Genomic DNA, 20,043 nt, shown 5'->3' with positions numbered 1-20,043 from the left:
AACTGGCTTGGTCATAGAAGACAGGAGAGAGAAGTGGTGAAAGAGTATTTTAGGAGTGCTATGGATACTGAGGAGGATTGCCAGATGACACAGCAGGATACAGATAGGCAGGAGACTTGGGTGGAAAAATGGCAGATGAAATTTAATCTGGCTAAATGCGAGATGGTGCGTTTTGGAAGGTATAATGCAGGAGGGAAGTATAGTAAATGGCAGAGCTCTGAGAATCATTAAGTACAGAGGGGTCTAGCATTCAAGACCACAATTACCAGAAAGTGGTAACACCAGTGGATAAAGTAGTCAAGAAGGCATATAGTACGCTTGCCTTCACCTGTTGTGGCATAGAGTATAAAAATTGAAAGTCCTAATGCGGCTGTGTAGAACTTTCTTTGGGTCACATTTGGAATATGGCCACACTACCAGTGATGTGGAGGCTTTGGCAACGGAACAGAAAAGGTTTACCAGGATGTTGCCTGGCTTGGAGGGTATTACCTATAAGTACAAACTTGATTTCTTTTCACTTGAATGGGAGGCTGAGGGGTGGCATGATGGAAGAAAGTAGTAGTGGAGAGGCATAGGTAGAGTAATGGTCTTTTTTTCCCAGGGTAGAAATGCCAGTTACAAGGAGACATAGTTTTAAGGTAAAAGGGGGAAAGTTTAAAAGAGATGAGGTAAATTGTTTTACACAGAAGGCACGAAGTACCTGGAATGTGCTGGTTGTGGAGGTGGCAGAAGCAGATACAGTAGCAATGTTAGAGGCATCTTAACAGATAGGGAATAGAGAGATACAGACTGCGTAGAGACAAAATGTTTTTAGTTTATAAAGATGTCGTGTGTTGGCACAGGCTTGGTGGGCCAGAGGGCTGCTTCCTGTGCTATTCGTTGTTCTTTAATCCCGACCCTTTGGGAAATTATTGAAAAAATTCTGTCACTGATATTAGACAGACTGGTCTGTTCGTACCTGACCCCCCCCTGCTGCCCTTCTTCAACAAAGGAACAATATTATCAATCTTCCAGTTAGCTGGCACATCACCTGTGGCCAGCAAAGTATTGAGTATCTCCACTGGGGCCCCAACAATTTCCTCTCCTGTATCCCCTTGCAGCCTGGGTTACATCTCATCAGGCCCTGTCAATTTATGCACCTTTATGCCCTACTAAAACATCCAATACCATTTTACTAGCTTAACGTGGTCAAGAACCTCATCATCACAAATTTATTCCCTGGCTAAAATGTCTTTCTCCTTTGTGAATAAAGATGAGAAATATTCATTTATGACCTCTGGCTTAATGCACAGATTGCCCCTTTGGCCTCTAATAGGTCCCACTGTTCCCCTAATAAACCTCTTGCTCGCAATATACTTAAAATATCTTGGGGGTTTTTCTTAATTCAATCTGCCAAAGATGTTTTGTGGCTCCTCTTTACTCCTAATTTTTTTAAACAGCTCCCCTACACACACCTTTTTAAAGGGCATTTCCTGTTTTTAATATGCTGCACCTAGCACATGCCGCCTCCTTTTTCTTTACCAAGCTCTTGCTATTCCTTGACATCCAGGGTTCCTTGTACTGTCTGCCCTTGCCCATCACCCTTAGAGGAACATGCTGGCCCTGAATTCTCACTATCCTACTTTTAAAAGACTTCAATTTCCAAATGTAGACTGAGCTGCAAGTAGCTGTTTTTTTTCTCTATAGGTATTAATATTGGCCGCCTTTTATTTGTGCACTGTCCTTATCCTTTTCTATAATGAATTTGAAACTTGGAGTTATGGTCACTATTCCCAAAATGCTCACCCGCTGACACATGAACAACTTGACCAGCATCATTTTCTAGAATTAATCTAGCATGACTCTATCTCTAGAAAGACCATTTACAGGCACAAAAAGTTCTCCTGGATGCATTTCAAAAATTCCACCCTGTCTAATCTTTTCAAACTAAGATGATTTGAACTAATGTTAGCAAAGCTACAATCCCTACAACTTTAACCCTATTTCACTCTATTTTCCTGTGGTTTGCCTCTATATCTGCACTCCAATCTCTCTCTGGCTGATGGGAGGTTGCAGCATAATTTTTTTTACAACTTAGCCGTATAGAAAGGGTCTCATTTGAAGTGATGATTTTCTTAACAATAATAAAAGTCCTTCACCTCTTTTACAATTGTGAGCAGCAAATATAGTAGACAAGATTGAAAGAAGTGCAGGTGAATTGCTGCTTCACCTAGAAGGCCTTGGATAGTGATGAGAGAGGAGATGAAGGGCAAGTGTTTCATTTTTTGTGATTTCATGGAACTTTGTCATGGGGAGTGGAAGACTGGTGGGACACAGGGAATGGCTGGTAATAGTTTCCTGCTGGAGGTGGCAGAAATCGTGTATTGTGATGGTGAGGCTGGTGGATGGAAAGTGAGGACTAGGGGACTCTGTTGTTGTGGGAGGGAAGGGGTGAGCGCAAAAACGCGGGAAATGGGTCAAGCATGGCAGAGGGCCTTATCAACTACTGTGGCAGGGAACCCGCAGTTAAGGAGAAAGGTGAGTATTCCTGAGCAGCCCCTGCAGTAGAAAGTCACATTTTCAGAACAGATGAAACAAAAACTAGGAGAATTGGATGGAATTCTTGTAGGAAGCAGAATGTGAGGATATATAGTTAAGGTAATTGTGAGAATTGGTGGGTTTATAATAGATATCAATGGTCACCTCATTCCTAGAAATGGAAACCAAAGATGGTGATGACAGCAGGGTGGAAATTTGAGTAAAATTGATAAATTCTTCGGATTCTTTTTCTTTTTCTTTTCTGTCTCCCTCTTTGCTCCATAAATACCACTCTTCCGTAACTAATTTCAATTCTGATGAAAGGTCACTGGACTTGATATCAACTCTGTGTTTGTTTCTATTGATGCTTTCAGCATTCTGTTTCTATTCTAGGTTTCCAGCATCTGCAGTTCTTTGTGTTTATTTGATTGCATCTTGACTGGAATGGTGAGCGATCTGCTGCAAAAAAAAAGCCTGCCTTTTAAGCATCTCAAATACTTTCTTCATTGAACCAAATATATTGCAGGCTTGCATTGTTTTCAAATCTACACCCTGGGGAAAAGCAAATATATCCATAGAATTCCTCATTTTTCTAAGACCTAAATTCATTCTACCTTTTGTAATCTTAATTTTGTAATGTACCTTCTGTGATGCTTGAGAATGAGAGTGGGTTTGGTTGTGTATCCAGTAGTGTAGGATAATGAATGTTTTCAGTCTTTAGAAACCTACAAGGTTAACTGATTACCAGTGGCATTCAGGATTATGGTGATAGGTAAGCAAAGGATATTGAAGTATTCAATTAATCATTGTGTTGAATGATGGAGCCATCTCAGTGGGCGGATTGGCCTGTTCCAGTTGTATGTTCTTATATTATTTGTTCCTGACAGTTACAGCCCTTGGGATTAGAAAACATTTTATTTATAAAAGAACACATGCAATTTTGTAGTCAGTTGAGGTGGAAAAGGAGAAAACATCCACTTTAGACATTTTTTAAAAAAATGCTAACTGTGGGATGTGGGCATCACTGACTGGACTAGCATTTATTGCCTATCCCTAGTTATTCCTGTAGAGCAGTTGTCTTGAATCACTGCTGTAGGTAAGCTCTCAATGCTAATAAGTAGCTGTATGACTTTGTCAGTTTCTTCACATAACTGCAGGTAATATATATTAAAAGTTGAAGCAAAGAAGCTGGGAGAAGTGAAGTAGAAAAGTAAAGGTGGTGGTAAATAGGGGATCTGAATGAAATTGAGCTGACTCCAAATTTGCTGATCCATAGCTGGCTCCTGTCTGGCCTGGTCTGTGAAACCCCTTCACTTGAGTTTGGTATGACAACAGAAGGAAAGAACTATTGAATTGTTGGTAGCCTGATTTTAAGCAGAGTTATGAAACAGTTATACATAGTGAAAAAATATAAATTAATTTTACTTGTGACCAGTTTTATCTTGGTCCATTTTGAGAGAGGGTGCAGAAGGTAATTCATCAGTTTTATAAAGTGATGCTCAGTAAAGCCTGAGGCTGCTTGTTGAGGACAAAGGAAGTCAATAGCAGATATAGTAAAACTGTTTCATAAGCTGGCAATGCAATATCACCATCTTCTGGTGGACATGGAGTATTTCTGTCACTGGACCTGACATTTGCTTTGTGAGTCACCTGAGTGCATGCCAGTTAAACTGTCTCTGCATGGAGAAAATATTCTACTTCTCCCTGCATTTTTTTATCAAGATTAAACCAATATGTTTAACTCAAAATTTGTTGACTAAACTACTTAGTTTGCTATAAGATTTTAAAAATATGGTTAGATAATTGATTTAAATATCCTATCTTTATTGCAAAAGTGGGTGGTACAGCTAAGTTGGTTGGACACCTGGCTCACAAGAGCTTCCAACAGTGTGGGTACTATTCCTATCCAAATGGAACTTGTCATGAAGATTCCATCTTCTCAACTATCCCCCCCACCTGAGTTTGGTGACCCATAGGTTAAACCCACAAGCAACTATGTCTGAGAGAGCTGCTCTATGATTGCTGGCACAATAACGGCTTTACATTTTACCTTTATTGAAAACTTTACATTGGACTTACGGTTGTAAAGTATTGGTGGTGATATACTGCCATAATTAAAAGTGAAACTAGTTCTATCACCACCAGATGAATTAACTAATACTATTGCTAAGGCTGACCATTCCACAATCCTTGTTCAGGCAAAGTTTTTTTTCATTTATATTGTGTGCTGGGAGCACTAGGCTAAATGGATTAGGTTCAAAACACAGCAGCTCAAACGTCAGCATCCATAAGGCACTATGGGTCATCAGCAGAATGATTTATTCCTCCAACTGTAATCTCTCAATCCAGTATATCCATCACTCCATCATGACCTGTTCTCTAGGGGTCCAACCCAATGAGGATATAGTGCCACATGCCAGAAGTTAGCACCAAATGTATACCCTGGAGAACTTGGAACACAAGGTAACATGCTTGATGATGATCGACAATTAAATAAGGGGAGTTGATTCCAACAACATTCCTATTCTCAATGAGAATGCTGGGTCCCAAAGTATGAGGCTGAAGTAGTTGCCGAGTGGTGTCTCCAGCTCTGCATCTTCCCAATGTTGCACATGCTAGTTTTCAATCAATTTGATTCACTTTTCATATCAGGAAGTGGCTGTCCATAACTAACACATCTCTGGACTCCAACTACATTTTATTTAAGAGGAGTAAAGATGGCTCGCTTGGGAGAATAAGTAGTGTTTCCAGCTAATAGAACATAGAATACAGTGCAGAACAGGCCCTACAGCCCTTGCGCTGACCTATGAACTAATCTAAGCCCATTCCCCTACACTATCCCATCATCATCCATGTGCTTATCCAAGGATTGTTTAAATCTCCCTAATGTGGCTGAGTTAACTACATTGGCAGGCAGGGTATTCCATGCCCTTAACACTGAGTAAGGAACCTGCCTCTGACATCACCTCTGATTTATTGCCCCTCAATTTGTAGCTATGCTCCCTCGTTAAAGCTGACATCATCCTAGGAAAAAGACTTCCACTGTATACCCTACCTAATCCTCTGATCATCTTTTATGTCTCTATCAGCCGCCCTCTTAGCTGTCGCCTTTCCAATGAGAACGGCATGGCATGGGCGGCATGGTGGCTCAGTGGTTAGCTCTGCAGCCTCACAGCACCAGGGTTCCAGGTTCAATTCCAGCCTTGGGCGACTGTCTGTGTGGAGTTTGCACATTTTCCCCGTGTCTGCTTGGGTTTCCTCAGTGTGCTCTGGTTTCCTCCCACAGTCTAAAGATGTGCAGGTCAGGTGAATTGGCCATGCTAAATTGCCCATAGTGTTAGGTGTATTAGTCAGAGGGAAATAGGTCTGGGTGGGTGTGTTTCGGCGGGTCAGTGTGGACTTGTTGAGCCGAAGGGCCAGTTTCCATGCTGTAAATAATCTAATCAACAGACCAAAGTCTCTCAGCCTTTCTTCATAAGACCTTCTCTCCAGACCAGGCAACATCCTGGTAAATCTCCTCTGCATCTTTTCCAATGCTTCCACATCCTTCCTGTAATGGGGTGACCAGAACTGTACACAGTACTCCAAGTGAGGCCGCACTAGTGTTTTGTATAGTTGCAGCATGACAATACAGCTCTGGAACTCAATCCCTCTACCAATAAAACCTAACACACCGTATGCTGCCTTAACAGCACTATCAACCTGGGTGGCAACTCTCCGGGATCTATGTACATGGACTCCAAGATCCCTCTGCACATCCACACTACCAAGAATCTTTCCATTGACCCAGTATTCTGCCTTCCTGTTATTCTTCCCAAAGTGAATCACCTCACATTTATCTGCATTGAACTCCATTTGCCACACCTCAGCCCAATTCTGCAATTTATCAGAGTCCCCCTGCAACCTGCAACGTTTTTCTACACTGTCCACTACTCCACCAACTTAGTGTCATCTGCAAACTTACTAACCTATCTACCTACGCCTGCATCTTAGTCATGTATAAAAATGACAAACAGCAATGATCCTCAAACAGATCCTTGTGCCACACCACTAGTATCTGGACTCCAGGCTGAATATTTTCCATCAACCACCACTCACTGTCGTCCTACAGAAAGCTAGTTTCTAATCCAAACTGCTAAATCACCCTTAATCCTATGCCTCTGTATTTTCTCCAACAGCCTACCATGTGGAATCTTATCAAATGCTTTACTGAAGTCCATGTCAAATGTCCTACCCTCACTGACATGCTTGGTCACCTTCTCAAAAAACTCAGTGAGGTTTGTTTGACATGGCCTGCCCTTGATAAAACCATGTTGACTATCTGCAATTAAATTGTTGCTTGCTAGATAATTATAAATCCTATCTCTTTTAATCCTTTCCAAAACTTTTCCTACAATAGATATATAGCTAAGAGGCACTTCTGGCAATAAGAGGAAAATGTCCCACATACGTTTAAAACAATGCAGAATGGATCAAATATAGACAGCTGTCCATCTGAATCATCAGCAAAACTATGAATGGTGTTGTAGACTTGACCATCAAGTGGCATGGTTATCAGTAATTTGTTTGCTCAGTTTTGGTTCAGCCAGATATATTCCAAACTTTATTGCTGTCTTCATCCAAACATTATCCTTCGGAATGGAGTTCTTTTATTAATGTCGTAGCAGCATTGACGAAACTAGCAATAAAGAGCCCTAATAAAATTGAAATCAATTCAAATGAGGGCTAGGTACCTATTGGCTGAAATCAAACGTAGTATCCACAATTGATGTGGTGTTTGAAAGCCACTAATCTCAGCTGCAGGAAATACCTGAAGAGGTTCTTCAGGCAAATGTAATTTGCGTAATATCTTCAGTTGCTTTGTCAGTAATCTTTCCTCAATGCTAAACTAATTTGCATATTAGTGTAAATGTGTATCATTTGCAACTCATCAGGAAACTGAAACTCTGTTTCAGGCTGCAACAAGACCTGGGCAACATTCAAGTTTGGACTGATGATATTAGTAAGTCATAGTCCTGCAACACCAATGCTGGGTGATAACCATTTCCAGCAAGCGATAGGAAATCTAGCTGTGTCCCTGTGATATTTAATAACATTACAATCATTGAATTCCCCACCGTCCTGAGGGCTGCATTGGCCAGAGTCTTAACTAAAAGAAGAACACAAATGCTGTGGATAGAAAAGCAGCTCAGAGATCACAATTGTGGTATGTGACTCTGAATCAAAAATGCAATACCTTTCCAACATGTGCAAAACGCAAGTCAAAAGCGTGCTGGAATTGTGTCCACTTGCTTGGATGAGTGTAACTCTAACAGTTCATCCTCTAAAGAAGTCCGAGCATTCACAGAATGAACCAGGAATGTGTTCACCTGCACCCTCCAGTAGTAGAGACTTGCACATCAGTGCTATCTAGTGAACACATCATTGATACTTTGCAGCTGATTGGCAAGAAACATCTGTGGTCTGTAGCATTCGGAAGGCTGCTAAGCTCATGCAGAAGATATGTGATTGTTTCTGGCTGTAAGTAACATGTTCAGCCTGCAGAGACACTCCTGGAACATTGAACAGGTGTGTCAAAGGCCCTCGGTATACTTCATAAAAAGGTGGAGGTGTCTTTCAACATTCTCACTTCTATGATTGCTCTGACATATGCTGACTGTGTATCTAAACAAAGGGTGACAGACACCTTGGAGATGCAATTCCAGCAGACTCTTCAGTCAGACATCTGCTTGGATCTGCTCTTCAACGAATTAGCCATCAAGCACCCATAGTAAGGAAACAGCAGGTGGATCTGTCGCTAGTTAGGTAAGGAGAGAAAAAGAAAGCATACTGAAAACGCTAGTGGCATGGGTCTAAATCATAAGTTATTACTTTTTATCAATTAATTTTCGCTTGCATAAACTACAGTGCTATAATATTTTCACTATAGAACCTGATTTAAGTCAGATCCATGTATCCAGTATCTTCAGACATTCTCAGGATGTAAGAAATTACAAATGTCAAATATTCTCATCTGACATAAGCACCCAAAGTTTTGTTGCCTCATCTGTTGGAGATTTGTGAATCGTGACTTTGAAGACTGCAGACAAGGTGTTACATGTTTATGGAGGGGAAAATGCCAGGGCCTGACGTCCATACGTGCTTTGACACTTATTCTCTCATTCATATGGTTTGTGAGAATACAGGTCAGTATTGATTATATGCCTCTTTAGGAGATGTCCCATACATGAGGTTTATATGGGAACATAGTGGCATTCAAGGCTAAGAGATGGTGGAGTGGGCAGCTCATATGTTCACTGTTCCTCTGAGCATGGTGGTATCGAAGTAAAAGCTACACAAAGCACTGTCAAGTTAAGGCTGTCATAGAGGATGTTCAAGAAAATCACGACAATGTTAGTCTCTACACTGAAGTGTTGGAGTGATGCAAATGAAGGAAGGGTCAAATGAGCTTCGTGATTGATAGCTCTTGAGGAAATGGACTGCAAAAATTATGCCATACCTTGATAGATGATTTCAGAGCTATATAGTTTTAGTCCTATGTAGAACAATCATGCATAGTTGGTTCAATAGAAGGTATTATTGGCACATTGACATAGTATAATATTAAATCAACAAGACAAAAAGTGAGGAACAGAAAACAAACAAATTAGACATATAACTTATGCTGTTAAGGGCCGTCTGCCAGATGAGCAACTTGGATGCATTATCAAATGAAGCCTGAAGCGGAACCCAGCTCAGTCACGCTCGAAGTGGATGGCAATAAAGTAGTCTCTGCACACGCCCCAATCTCTGAAACATTGCTCTGCCATCCTGTTGTTGATAGCCCTCATTATTCACCTGATCTTCAACCTCATTGTATTTCCCATAGAATGTTTTCACTGTCTTATATTGCCCACATTCAGGATGTCCCTGGTTTATTAGCTCCAGTAGTAGATGCAAGAAATTCTGTCTGGACCAAAGTATAAAGCCCTGCTGACATGATTCAAACATTTTAACCTTTCTTTCAGTCTTATGGTCTGTTTCACTATATCCCTGGTGGAAGTATGAACAAGGTTGTACATTAGTTCTGAATGAAATCTATTCCTAATGAAGGGTTTTTGCCTGAATCATCAATTCTCCTCCTTGGATGCTACCTGACCTGCAGTGCTTTTCCAGTACCACACTCTTGACTCTGATCTCTAGCATCTGCAGTCCTCATTTTCTCCTCCAGTAGTTCTGAATCAGCTTAAGTGCTTCGTGGAGGTGCCATTGGGCAAAGCTTTGAGGGGATACCCCTTGATTCCCAGCAGTCAACTTTGGAATGCAATCTGACATTTTCCAGAATGGTTTTTTATTCATTCATGGAATATGGGCAGTGCTGGCTGACCAGTATTTATTGCCTGTCCCTAGTTATTCTTGAGAATGTGATGATGAGCTGCTTCCTTGACCTACTACTGTCCATGTGCTCTAGATAGACCCATTGTACCATTAGGGAGAGAGTTCCAGGTTTTTAATCTTCTGTAACAGTGTTGTTCCAAAATTTCAGAATAACAGCAGTGAAGTCTATAAATCCTAATTTTTACCATCGCTCTTTCTCTCCTTGGTAAATATGTCCTGCTGCTTCCCTCTGAAGATTGCATGGCACATCTAGAAGTTATGTTGTAGCTTGCCTTGAAGTTTTTGTACCTACTATCTCCTCTTCCTGTTCCTTCCCAGTAAAAGCAAGACCAAAAGGAGGGAAGGAAGGCAGACATGGCATCAGACATTTTAGCTCTGTCAAACATAATCTGTTGGGAAAAGTTTGATCACATAGCAATGTTGAAGAGATGCCTGAGCCTTGATAATCTAGTTGAATGACATGCCCTCACACAGGATAGTATGGAGGCTTACCAAGGAGGTTGGCATAATTGTTCAATAAAAAGCTCTGAAGTATGCGAGTTTGCTAATTGTATACGAGCAAACTGTAGTTGTGTTCCAATTGTGAGTAGGCTTCTGCCAATAGCGTTTTAGTACACAAGGTTTTTATTGACAAGACAGAGTTTGCCTGTCTCTAACTTGGACTGAACACCTTGTGTGCTAAAAAGCATGCTAACACAGACAAGAGCTGAAAATGTGTTGCTGGAAAAGCGCAGCAGGTCAGGCAGCATCCAAAGAGCAGGAGAATCAACGTTTCGGGCACGAGCCCTTCTTCAGGGCAGACAAGATCCTAGCTCTAAGTCATTGGTAAAAGTACCATATAAATGCATACAATGTCTGGCTGTGTCTGTGCAAAATGACTTGCCATCAGTGTGCAGATCTATGCTGGTCTTCAACGGCATTGTAAATGTAGGAAACTATCAAGTTGTGAAAAACTGAGGCTGACACCAAGTCTGATGATATGAATCTCGTGCCTTGCTGATTAAAAAACCGAAAGAACGGCAGATGCTGTAAATATGAGTTCCGTGATACTTACTTGCATGTAGAGTCCAGGATGAGTATGCCCATTGACTGTTGAAGAACCTTGTGCCTCATCTAAAGAGAAGCTAGATGGCTGGCACAGAATTTCTACAAGGAGCAATGCATGCTGATAGGTGCAGATATTTGTTTAAATAGTTAAGTTTTTGCACACTAAATTGTGGAGAGAAAGATTGAATGTATGATATTATTACTGATAAGCTCATTTTCGTGTATTTGCATATCAACAAATGGAAAGACTGAGTTCAGTAAGATACAAATGTGAAATTCTTTGAAGTATTTTTTCATTGCAAGTACAAGAATCTTCCTTTGTATGCAGTACGACAAATTCATATCATTTGTTTTTCTAGGTATTCTGGAAAGAAGCCTGTCAATTTGGGAAATAATACAAAGCTTGTGGAATGGATGCCCCAAAATGATTTACTTGGTGAGTGAATCAGGAAAAGGCTGGGTGTTTGGGAGAGATTCATGTAGGACATAAAAGCTGGTATTGCCCTTATTGGGATAAAGGCCTTTTTTTTACACTTTCTATTTCACTTCTGTAGCACTTCTTTGGCTTTGAGGAGCTTTGGAACAGCCAATGCTTATGTAAAATGCGACAGAAATTTGTAACAGCAAAGACTGTTTATCTATCCAATTTCTTTTGGAAAGTATTTACTAATGTTTTCACATCATTTCAGGCAGTGCATACAAGTTTTCTCATGAGATATGTTTTTTCCCTCATATTACAGCTTTCCCAATGAATCTTGAATCTGTTACTGGCCCTTAAATTACAAATGGTTTCTAGTAGTTTATTCTGTTGGAGCTCTTTATGAATTTCAGCAGCTTTATCAGATCTTATTGTAACTTTCTCTGTTAAGAGCAAGGTCAGCTTCTCCTAATCTCTTCACATAATTGAAGTCCTATTACCCTGGTACCATCCAGTAAAACTCCATGTGTGTACTCTCCAAGACCTTAACAGTCAAAACTGTGATGCTGAGAATTTGATGCAGTGCACCAACTGGGTGTTGATATAGTGATTTATTAGTTTATCAAAAAGTTGCTTACTTTTTTATTGTATGCATTCATTTATAAAAGTCAAGGATTCCGTTGGTTTTCAATAAGATGTTCCGATAAACCTGTGAATGTTTGTCTTCCTGAAATCCCTTTAAAATTGTGCCATTTAGTTTGTATTGTCTGTCCTTATCTTATCACCAAAATACACCACTCCATGTTTCTATGTTGAATTGCATCTGTCATATGTCTGCCCATTTAACTGTGCTGTAGTGGTAATCTTCTGGAATAGTAAACCACTCTAAAGGGGAGATGGGTTCAAATCCAACCATGGCAGATGGTGAAATTTGAATTCAGTAATTTAAAAAAAAGTAAAAGCTAGTCTAATTGCACCTTCAATTGTTGTAAAAACCCATCTTGTTCATACATGTCTTTTGGAAGGGAAATCAGTCTTTAACTGGCCCAACTTGGTGTATGTGACTCCAGGCGCACAGTGTTTGACACTTAATTAGCTCTCAAGGCCATTTCAGAGGGCAGTCATTTCCAGGGAAACAAATATAAGCCTTGCCATTGAAACCAATATCCCGTACAAGAATGGAAGAAAAAAAACTTTTGTCACCTCAAAGTGTTCAAATTATGAGGAGGAAAAAGTGAAGACTGTAGATGCTGGAGACCAGAGTCAAAAAGTGTAGTGCTGGAAAAAAGCAGGAATTCCTGATGAAGGGCTAATGCCCAGAATGTTAACACTCCTCCTCAGATGCTGCCTGTCCTGTTGTGCTTTGCCAGCACCACATCTTTTGACAATGTTCAAATTATGCCTAGTACACCAATATATTAATAGACATCACAACATTCTAGTGTTGACTCCTTGATAGCTTCACTGTCCATTTCCTTCAGTTCTGGAAGAAAAGATTTAATATTGCTCTCTGCTTTCTGTTGCAAAACAAGTATTTTCTATCTGCAATGTTGCTTTCCTCTAATTTCATGTATGTCAATTGCACTGACAAGCCTATTGTGTGGTACATCTTCAAACATGTCCAAATGTCCAGGTGTTTTTGATTGATTGGTCAGGCTATTAAATTCCAAATGTATCTAAGTCCAATTCCCTTTGCTTGATTTTAAAGTCCTTTTCTCTATTACAAGTGGTTTGTTTGTTGACAGTTGCATCATTCAGTTCAATTTGCAAAGTCTCCGATAACAATACCATTGCCAAATTCCACATCAACATCTGAGGGCAACCATTGACCAGAACCTGGACCAATCGTATCCATGTATGTCACTACTACTACATTAATGGGTATTCTACAACAAATGGCACACTTGACTTCCTAAAGACGATGCATGGTGTACATGACACAATTTGAGATCTGAATGGAATGTTCTCTTCCTTTGCAACTACAACACTCTAAGTTGGGTGCAATCATCAAACAAGTCTGGCAGTTGACCTACCAGGTTAAACATTTACCAACTCCATTTGCATGCATTGGCTACAGTATGGACTGTTCATGTTGCAGCAAGTAATCAAGGTAGCTTCAGTGACACCTTCCAAGTCCAAAATTGCCACCATATTCAAGGGCATGGGCAGTATGTGAATTAAGACAATATTCATTACCACCTCGACTGTCTATGCCTTCCTGCCTTGGGGACGCAAACAATTCTTCAGTCAGGTTTTTAAAAGCTAAATTCCAAACCATATGGATTTATAAAGAATTTCCTCCACCTCCAGGTTGGTGATTATTGTCACAGCTCTGCTTTTTGTTGAGAACATTGAATAAGGCAATAAAAGACTCGTCGATACCGTAAATATTTTTAAAACGTGGGGTATGTTTCATTTTTAAGCCCTTACTTGGAACAATTCCATCAAATTATGTTAAGTGAATTTTTTTCAGAAATCTTGTGGGTTATTTCTAGCCTCAAGGTTACAATGAATTGTATGTAATGTGAGATAAAAAATGTAATGTGCAATGTGATTTCTCAGTTCAGCATTCCACACAAATTCCTTTTAACAATAAATTCACAGCCAACATTTACAGCAGTGTGGGTATTTTTCTGTAGGAAACTCTGTATGGAAAGTTGGCATGGATTTTCATAGAATGTATGACCTACATATAGTTAGTCTTTGCATTAAGAGACAGCGATCAATTATTTTGGATTACAGGTCATACAAAGTTAATATATAGGGAATAATTGCATCAAGGCTGACAGGATAGCAGAATTCCTCTTTTCCTTCCAACCTCTGCCTCTCTCAATGTTACACCCCAACCTTTGATACATGTTGGATGAATGGAACAGATGTTTACCAAAACTATTTGGTAACAATGAGCACATACCTAAGGGCTCTTACATTGATAGTGCTGTTAAAGTCAGATAAGTGATTCTTACTGTTTTCTGGAGCACCTTTTGTAATTGTGATCTGCATCAATGACTAATCTTCTCATTACTAAGTGGGGTGGAGGAGGGCAAGCTGGTTCTGCATGCTCCCACTTTGGTGCAACAATCACAACATAGGTGCCCTGAACCCATAGGACATCAATTTCTCCTGTTGACTTGGATCCTTTTTCTCTTCTGAATTTTCTGGCTGAATTTTCAGTGGTGTGCCAGATTTCCATAGGTTCCTTCAATTATCTAAATTCTACCTAGCCTAGCATACTTTGTGATATTGCCAAGAATTCAATTTCTTTAATAATATTAATATGCAACAGTTTAGTAGGATATTTAGAAGCTAAGTAAAGCATTGCATTTGCAGAAGAATTCTGATTTTTTTTTTCTTCCGTAATTGGAGAAACAAATCCATTTAAACAGAACTTTTAACATAGTAAACCATTCAAGGCACTTCACTGGAACCTTACCAAATTTCACATCAGGTCAGGCGAAGAGGTGATAGGCAAATGATGAGTAACTTGGCCAGTGATTTGTTTTGAGAGAGAGAAAGCATGTGAAAGACAATGAGACTTTGGGAAGGCTTTTAAAATTGCATTGAATTATTAGCCTATACAGTGCTATCCTGGAATAAACAATGTGTATTGATCAATTGGCAGCATTTCTGTTACAGATGGCTTGTTCAGATCTTGGACAAGTCTCTTTTCTTTTGTTTTATTTTGTTTAGATTTCTTTTCCTGAAGAAAACATACATTTCGTTAAATAGTTTTGTGGTGTTTGCACCAAGTGTTTTGTATGTTAAGTTGGATATATTGTATTGTTTTTGAAAATATTTACTTTTGAATTATATCACACTGACAGCTAATAGATTTATTTGTGTGACAATAGGTCATCCAAACATCAAAGGATTTCTAAGCCATGGTGGTCTGAATGGTATCTTTGAAGCAATGTATCATGGTGTACCTGTAGTTGGGATCCCTCTTTTTGGTGACCACTATGATACAATGACCCGTGTGCATGCCAAAGGCATGGGCATCTCATTAAACTGGAAAACAATGACAGAGCATGATCTATATAATGCAATGTTGACAGTGATTACTGATCCACGGTAAGGGGATGATTTTTCTTCTTGCCAGTATATATTTTTAAAAGATACAGCTGGCTTTTGTTCCTGTAAAAGAAAAGGTGAACAAGAAAGTGTATGGAGATTTTAAAGTTAGTCATAACAGAATTTACAAATGTCTTTTTTTAAAAGTATGCAAAATAGAACGCGTTTTTATAATTTTTCTGAAATCTTTGGTTGCATGTTTGAAGAGTTTGAAAGTGATTTTCACGCAAGTTGCAAGGTGTAAAAGTGCTCTTTCACCAGAATAATGCTGCATATTGAATAGCAACATGATGGGGATGGGTTGCACAAAGGTAGTGTCCTACCTTAAACTTAGGCATGGAAATTATTGATCCATGTATTTAAAGTTGGAAAAGTAATTCAATAGAATAAATACAGTGGGGCCATTTGCTCTGGAGCAATCCTGAAGCAAGGGATGTAAGATTAGAGCAATGGCATTTGAATGAAATCAGGATGCTCTTTCCTCATAACGATGGGTATGTGGAACTCTTTCATCGAAAGGTTCTAGTACACTGAGATAATTGAAATTTACTGTACTAAGGATGATGAATGCTTACAATGCATTTCCCAGGGAGGAGATGATGTTCAAAAGATCAATATATTTTAGCAACTTGATTGACGTTTGTCTAGAAATGAATTGAGAAATTTGGGTCATATAATCCCTACAGTGCAGAAAAAGGCTATTTGGCCCATTGCATCTGCACCAATCCTCCGAAGAGCAGTCCACCACCATTCTATCCCTGTAACCAAACGTTTACCATGGCTAATCCACCTAACCTGCATATCTTTGGACTGTTGGAGGAAACTGGAGCACCTGGCGGAAACTTGCACAGACATTGGGAGAATATGCAAATTCCAGACAGGCAATCATCCAAAGTTGGAATTGAACCATGCCACCCTTGTGTTAGTAAACAGCACATTTTGGTTTGAATTCTGAGACAGACTAGATACCCAAACATTGTACTTTTATGAATTGTGCATTTCAAAAGCTAAATGTAAATTCAAATCTTGAAACATGCCAGTTTGCATTTGAGAGTCTTTATGCCTGTTAATCTATCCTATTGTGCCAAGTAAAATATTATTTCAAAGCATAAACATCATCAATGGTTAACATGATTTTAGAAAATAAGTTGAACAGTTCAATAAAAAGAATTCTGATTGCTATAACGTATGGTGGTTCAAAACTAAAAGTATTACTTTCCAGCATTTACATCCTTGCTTTTCTGTGGGGAAAGGACAGACAAATGGATTCCAAGTTAGTCAAATATTGTCTGCTTTCCACCAAGTATATGTATTACTCTTTTCAGGAATTCAAAAATAGTAATCAAGTGATAAAACCATAAGAGCTAGGAAAAGGAGTAGGCTGTTTGGCTCCTTCAATCTGCTTTGTGACTTGATAGGATCATGGCTAATCCGGCATGCCTCGCATCCATTTTCTTGTCCTTTTCATGAAACCCTTGATTCCCCTATTCATTAAGAATCTATCTCTGCCTTAAATATACTCCTCAAACCCTGTGGTAAGGAGTTCCAATTGCACTCAACTCTCAAAATAAATTCCTTCTTATATTGACATCCCTTTGTCTTGAGATGATGCCCTCTAATCATTGCTTCTCCCATGAGGGAAGCATCCTCTTAGCATTTACTCTGTCAAGCCCCTTTAGAATCCTACACATCTCAATGAGATCACCTCACTCTGCTAAATGTGCTGAGTAGAGTCCGAACCTGTTTAGTTGTATGTTCGTAAGACAATCCCACTCTACCAGGGATCATCCTAGTCAACTGTCTCTGAACTACCTCCAATGAAACAATGTATTTTCTTAAATAAAGGGACTAAAACTGCTCTGAATACTCCAAATGTGTTCTCATCAGCAGCTTGTACAATTGCAATATGACTTCCCTACTCTGTGCTCTAAGCCTTAAATGAATGCTCAAACTTTTCATTAGCCTTTCTGATTACCTACTACATCTGTGTACTAGCTTTCTGTATAGCCCCAAGACCTTGGTGTTGCAGCTTTCTGTCATTCCCTTTCATTTTAAGTAGTATCCTGCTGTTTTGTTGTTCCTTCCAAAATAAACAACTTTTTCCACATATCGTCTATTGCCAACTTAACCATACGACAGTAACATGTAGCAGCAGAACTAGGCCATTCATCCCATTGAGTTTGTTCCACTTTTTGATCACTGCTGGTATTTTTCTCAACTCTATACACCTGCCTTCTCCCCATACCCCTTGATCCCCTTATCAATCAAGAACCTAACAATCTCTGTCTTAAATAAACTCAATGACTTGGCCTTCACAGCATTCTGCTCTCCTTTTCAGCCCTCTTCTTCCCACCCCATCCTCTTTCAGTTTCCTTTTTTCTAGCGGCACACTCGCTGACTTAGTCATATAGATGTACGGCACAGAAACGGACCCTTCGGTCCAACTTGTCCATGCCGACCATACATCTCAACCCAATCTCATCCCACCTGCCAGTATTGGGACATATCCCTCCAAACCTTTCCTATTCATATACTCATCCAGATACTTTTTTAAATGTTGCAATTGTACTAGCCTCCACCACTTCTGGCAGCTCATTCCATACATGTACCATCCCCTGCATGAAACAGCTATTCCTGGTGAAGGGCATTTGCCCGAAACATCGATTTTCCACCACGGATGCTGCCTGAACTGCTGTGCTTTTCCAGTGCCACTCTAATCATGAAAAAGTTGACTTTTGGGTCTCTTTTATATCTTTCCTCTCTCACCTTAAACCTATGCCCTTTAGTTCTGGACTCACCCACCCCAGGGAAAAGACTCCATGCCCCTCATGATTTTATAAACCTCTATAAGGTCACACCTCCACCTCTGACGCTGCAGGGAAAACGGCCCTAGCCTATTCAACCTTTCTGTACAGGTCAAATCCTCCAATCCTGGCAACATCCTTGTAAATCTTTTCTGAACCCTTTAAGTTTCACAACATCTTTCCGATAGGAAGGAAACCAGAATTGCATGCAATATTCCAAAAGTGGCCTAACCAATATCCTGCACAGCTGCATCATGACCTCCCAAAATCTATAGTCAATACTCTGACTAATAAAGGAAAGCATACCAAACTTATCCTTCACTATCCTATATACCTGCGACTCCACTTTCAAGGAGCTATGAACCTGCACTCCAAGGTCTCTTTGTTCAGCAACAATCCCTAGGACCTTACCATTTAACTGTGTAAGTCCTGCTAAGATTTGCTTTCCCAAAATGCAGCACCTCGCACTTATCCGAATTAAACTCCATCTGCCATTTATCAGCCCATTAGCCCATCTGATCAAGATCCTGTTGTAATCTGAGGGAGCCTCCTTCGCTGTCCCCTACACCTCCAATTTTGGACTTGGATGATCACAGATTGTTGTTTTTATTTACAACTTCTCTCTGGTCATTGCTGAGATTAATTTTCCTAAGAGATTGGAATGGCATTTGGGAGTGATGTAACCCCGATATATTTCAAGTATTGGTTAGATAATTTTAAGTTTTCACTGATATTATACATTTTAATGGCTGTCTTGATGCAAAATGTTTTTTCTATTTTTGTTCTTAGTTACAAGCAACGTGCTGAACAGTTATCTCAGATTCATAGAGACCAGCCCGAGCATCCTGTGAGCCGAACGGTTTACTGGATTAACTACATTCTTCGTTACAGTGGAGCAGAACATCTTCGTGCTGCTGTTTATAATATCCGGTTCTATCAGTACTTCTTATTGGATGCAGTTCTGCTTGTTTCATTGAGCTTTTTTGTTGCATTCAAGGTAGTATTGTGGATAGTAAAGCTGATTGCCAAAAGGTTTTCATCTAAATTAGTGCACAGTAAAAGTAATGGACACTACTACAATGGAATAGCAAATGGTAAACATCGGAAGAATGGTCATGTCAAACATGAAAAGAAAGTGAAATGAATAATCTTGTCTATCCTCTAATACTGGAATATATTTAACAGTTAACTATACTGTTGGTATAATACCACCTGTGTAACACACTACTGACAGCATTTAGGAAAATAACTGTTAATGTTTTTCACCATTTAACCTCGTTTTGCCTAAAAATCCATGTGCTGACTAAAGGACCGATGAGCACAATTTAAAATGCAATATTGTATATCTGATTGTTGGCATTTCTGCACAAATTACTTTGGCACTGAAACTATAAGGGCCTTAATTCTTGGAACATTTTATTATGGATTTTTATAAATTGTTTTGCGATTTAAGTGTGTTGTGTGCCCCACTTTTTAAAAAAAAGCAAAACGATGAAGGGTTTGATACTTGGGTAAAATTCATTAAGTTTGATTTATTTTTTTGTTTGTTTTGGTATTGACAAAAGATTATGTTAGCTAGGACTACATTGAATAATACACTAATCCAATTGTGATGGTGGTCTAGTCAATTATTGGACCCATACAAAGATGTTTTACTTGTTGATGCTGAATATTTTCCTTCTAATGAAAAACAGGGTGGTACGATCTGCTGAATACTAAAGGATTGAACGTGCTTTTTCACCATTCAAGATTTTTAAAAATAGGTTGGGCACAAATCCCAGTAACCCTTGCATGTAAATCCTTCACAAA

The 20,043-nt window shown here is 39.5% G+C and overlaps 1 protein-coding gene across 1 annotated transcript in view; it reads left to right on the top strand.

Annotated features, from left to right (window-relative positions):
• Positions 1 to 19,397, top strand: part of ugt8 (UDP glycosyltransferase 8) — an 83,461-nt gene extending 64,064 nt beyond the window's left edge. Inside the window, exons 4-6 of the mRNA XM_060832514.1 lie at positions 11,301 to 11,377; positions 15,211 to 15,430; positions 19,024 to 19,397. Of these exons, the coding sequence (XP_060688497.1) occupies positions 11,301 to 11,377; positions 15,211 to 15,430; positions 19,024 to 19,378 (652 nt within the window). The 3' untranslated portion in view covers positions 19,379 to 19,397. The remainder of the gene's footprint in view (positions 1 to 11,300; positions 11,378 to 15,210; positions 15,431 to 19,023) is intronic.
• Positions 19,398 to 20,043: the final 646 nt, after the last annotated feature.

This window comes from Hemiscyllium ocellatum, chromosome 1 (genome assembly GCF_020745735.1).
Source record: "Hemiscyllium ocellatum isolate sHemOce1 chromosome 1, sHemOce1.pat.X.cur, whole genome shotgun sequence".
NCBI lineage: Eukaryota > Metazoa > Chordata > Chondrichthyes > Orectolobiformes > Hemiscylliidae > Hemiscyllium > Hemiscyllium ocellatum.
This window is presented reverse-complemented; position numbering and strand designations above follow the sequence as displayed.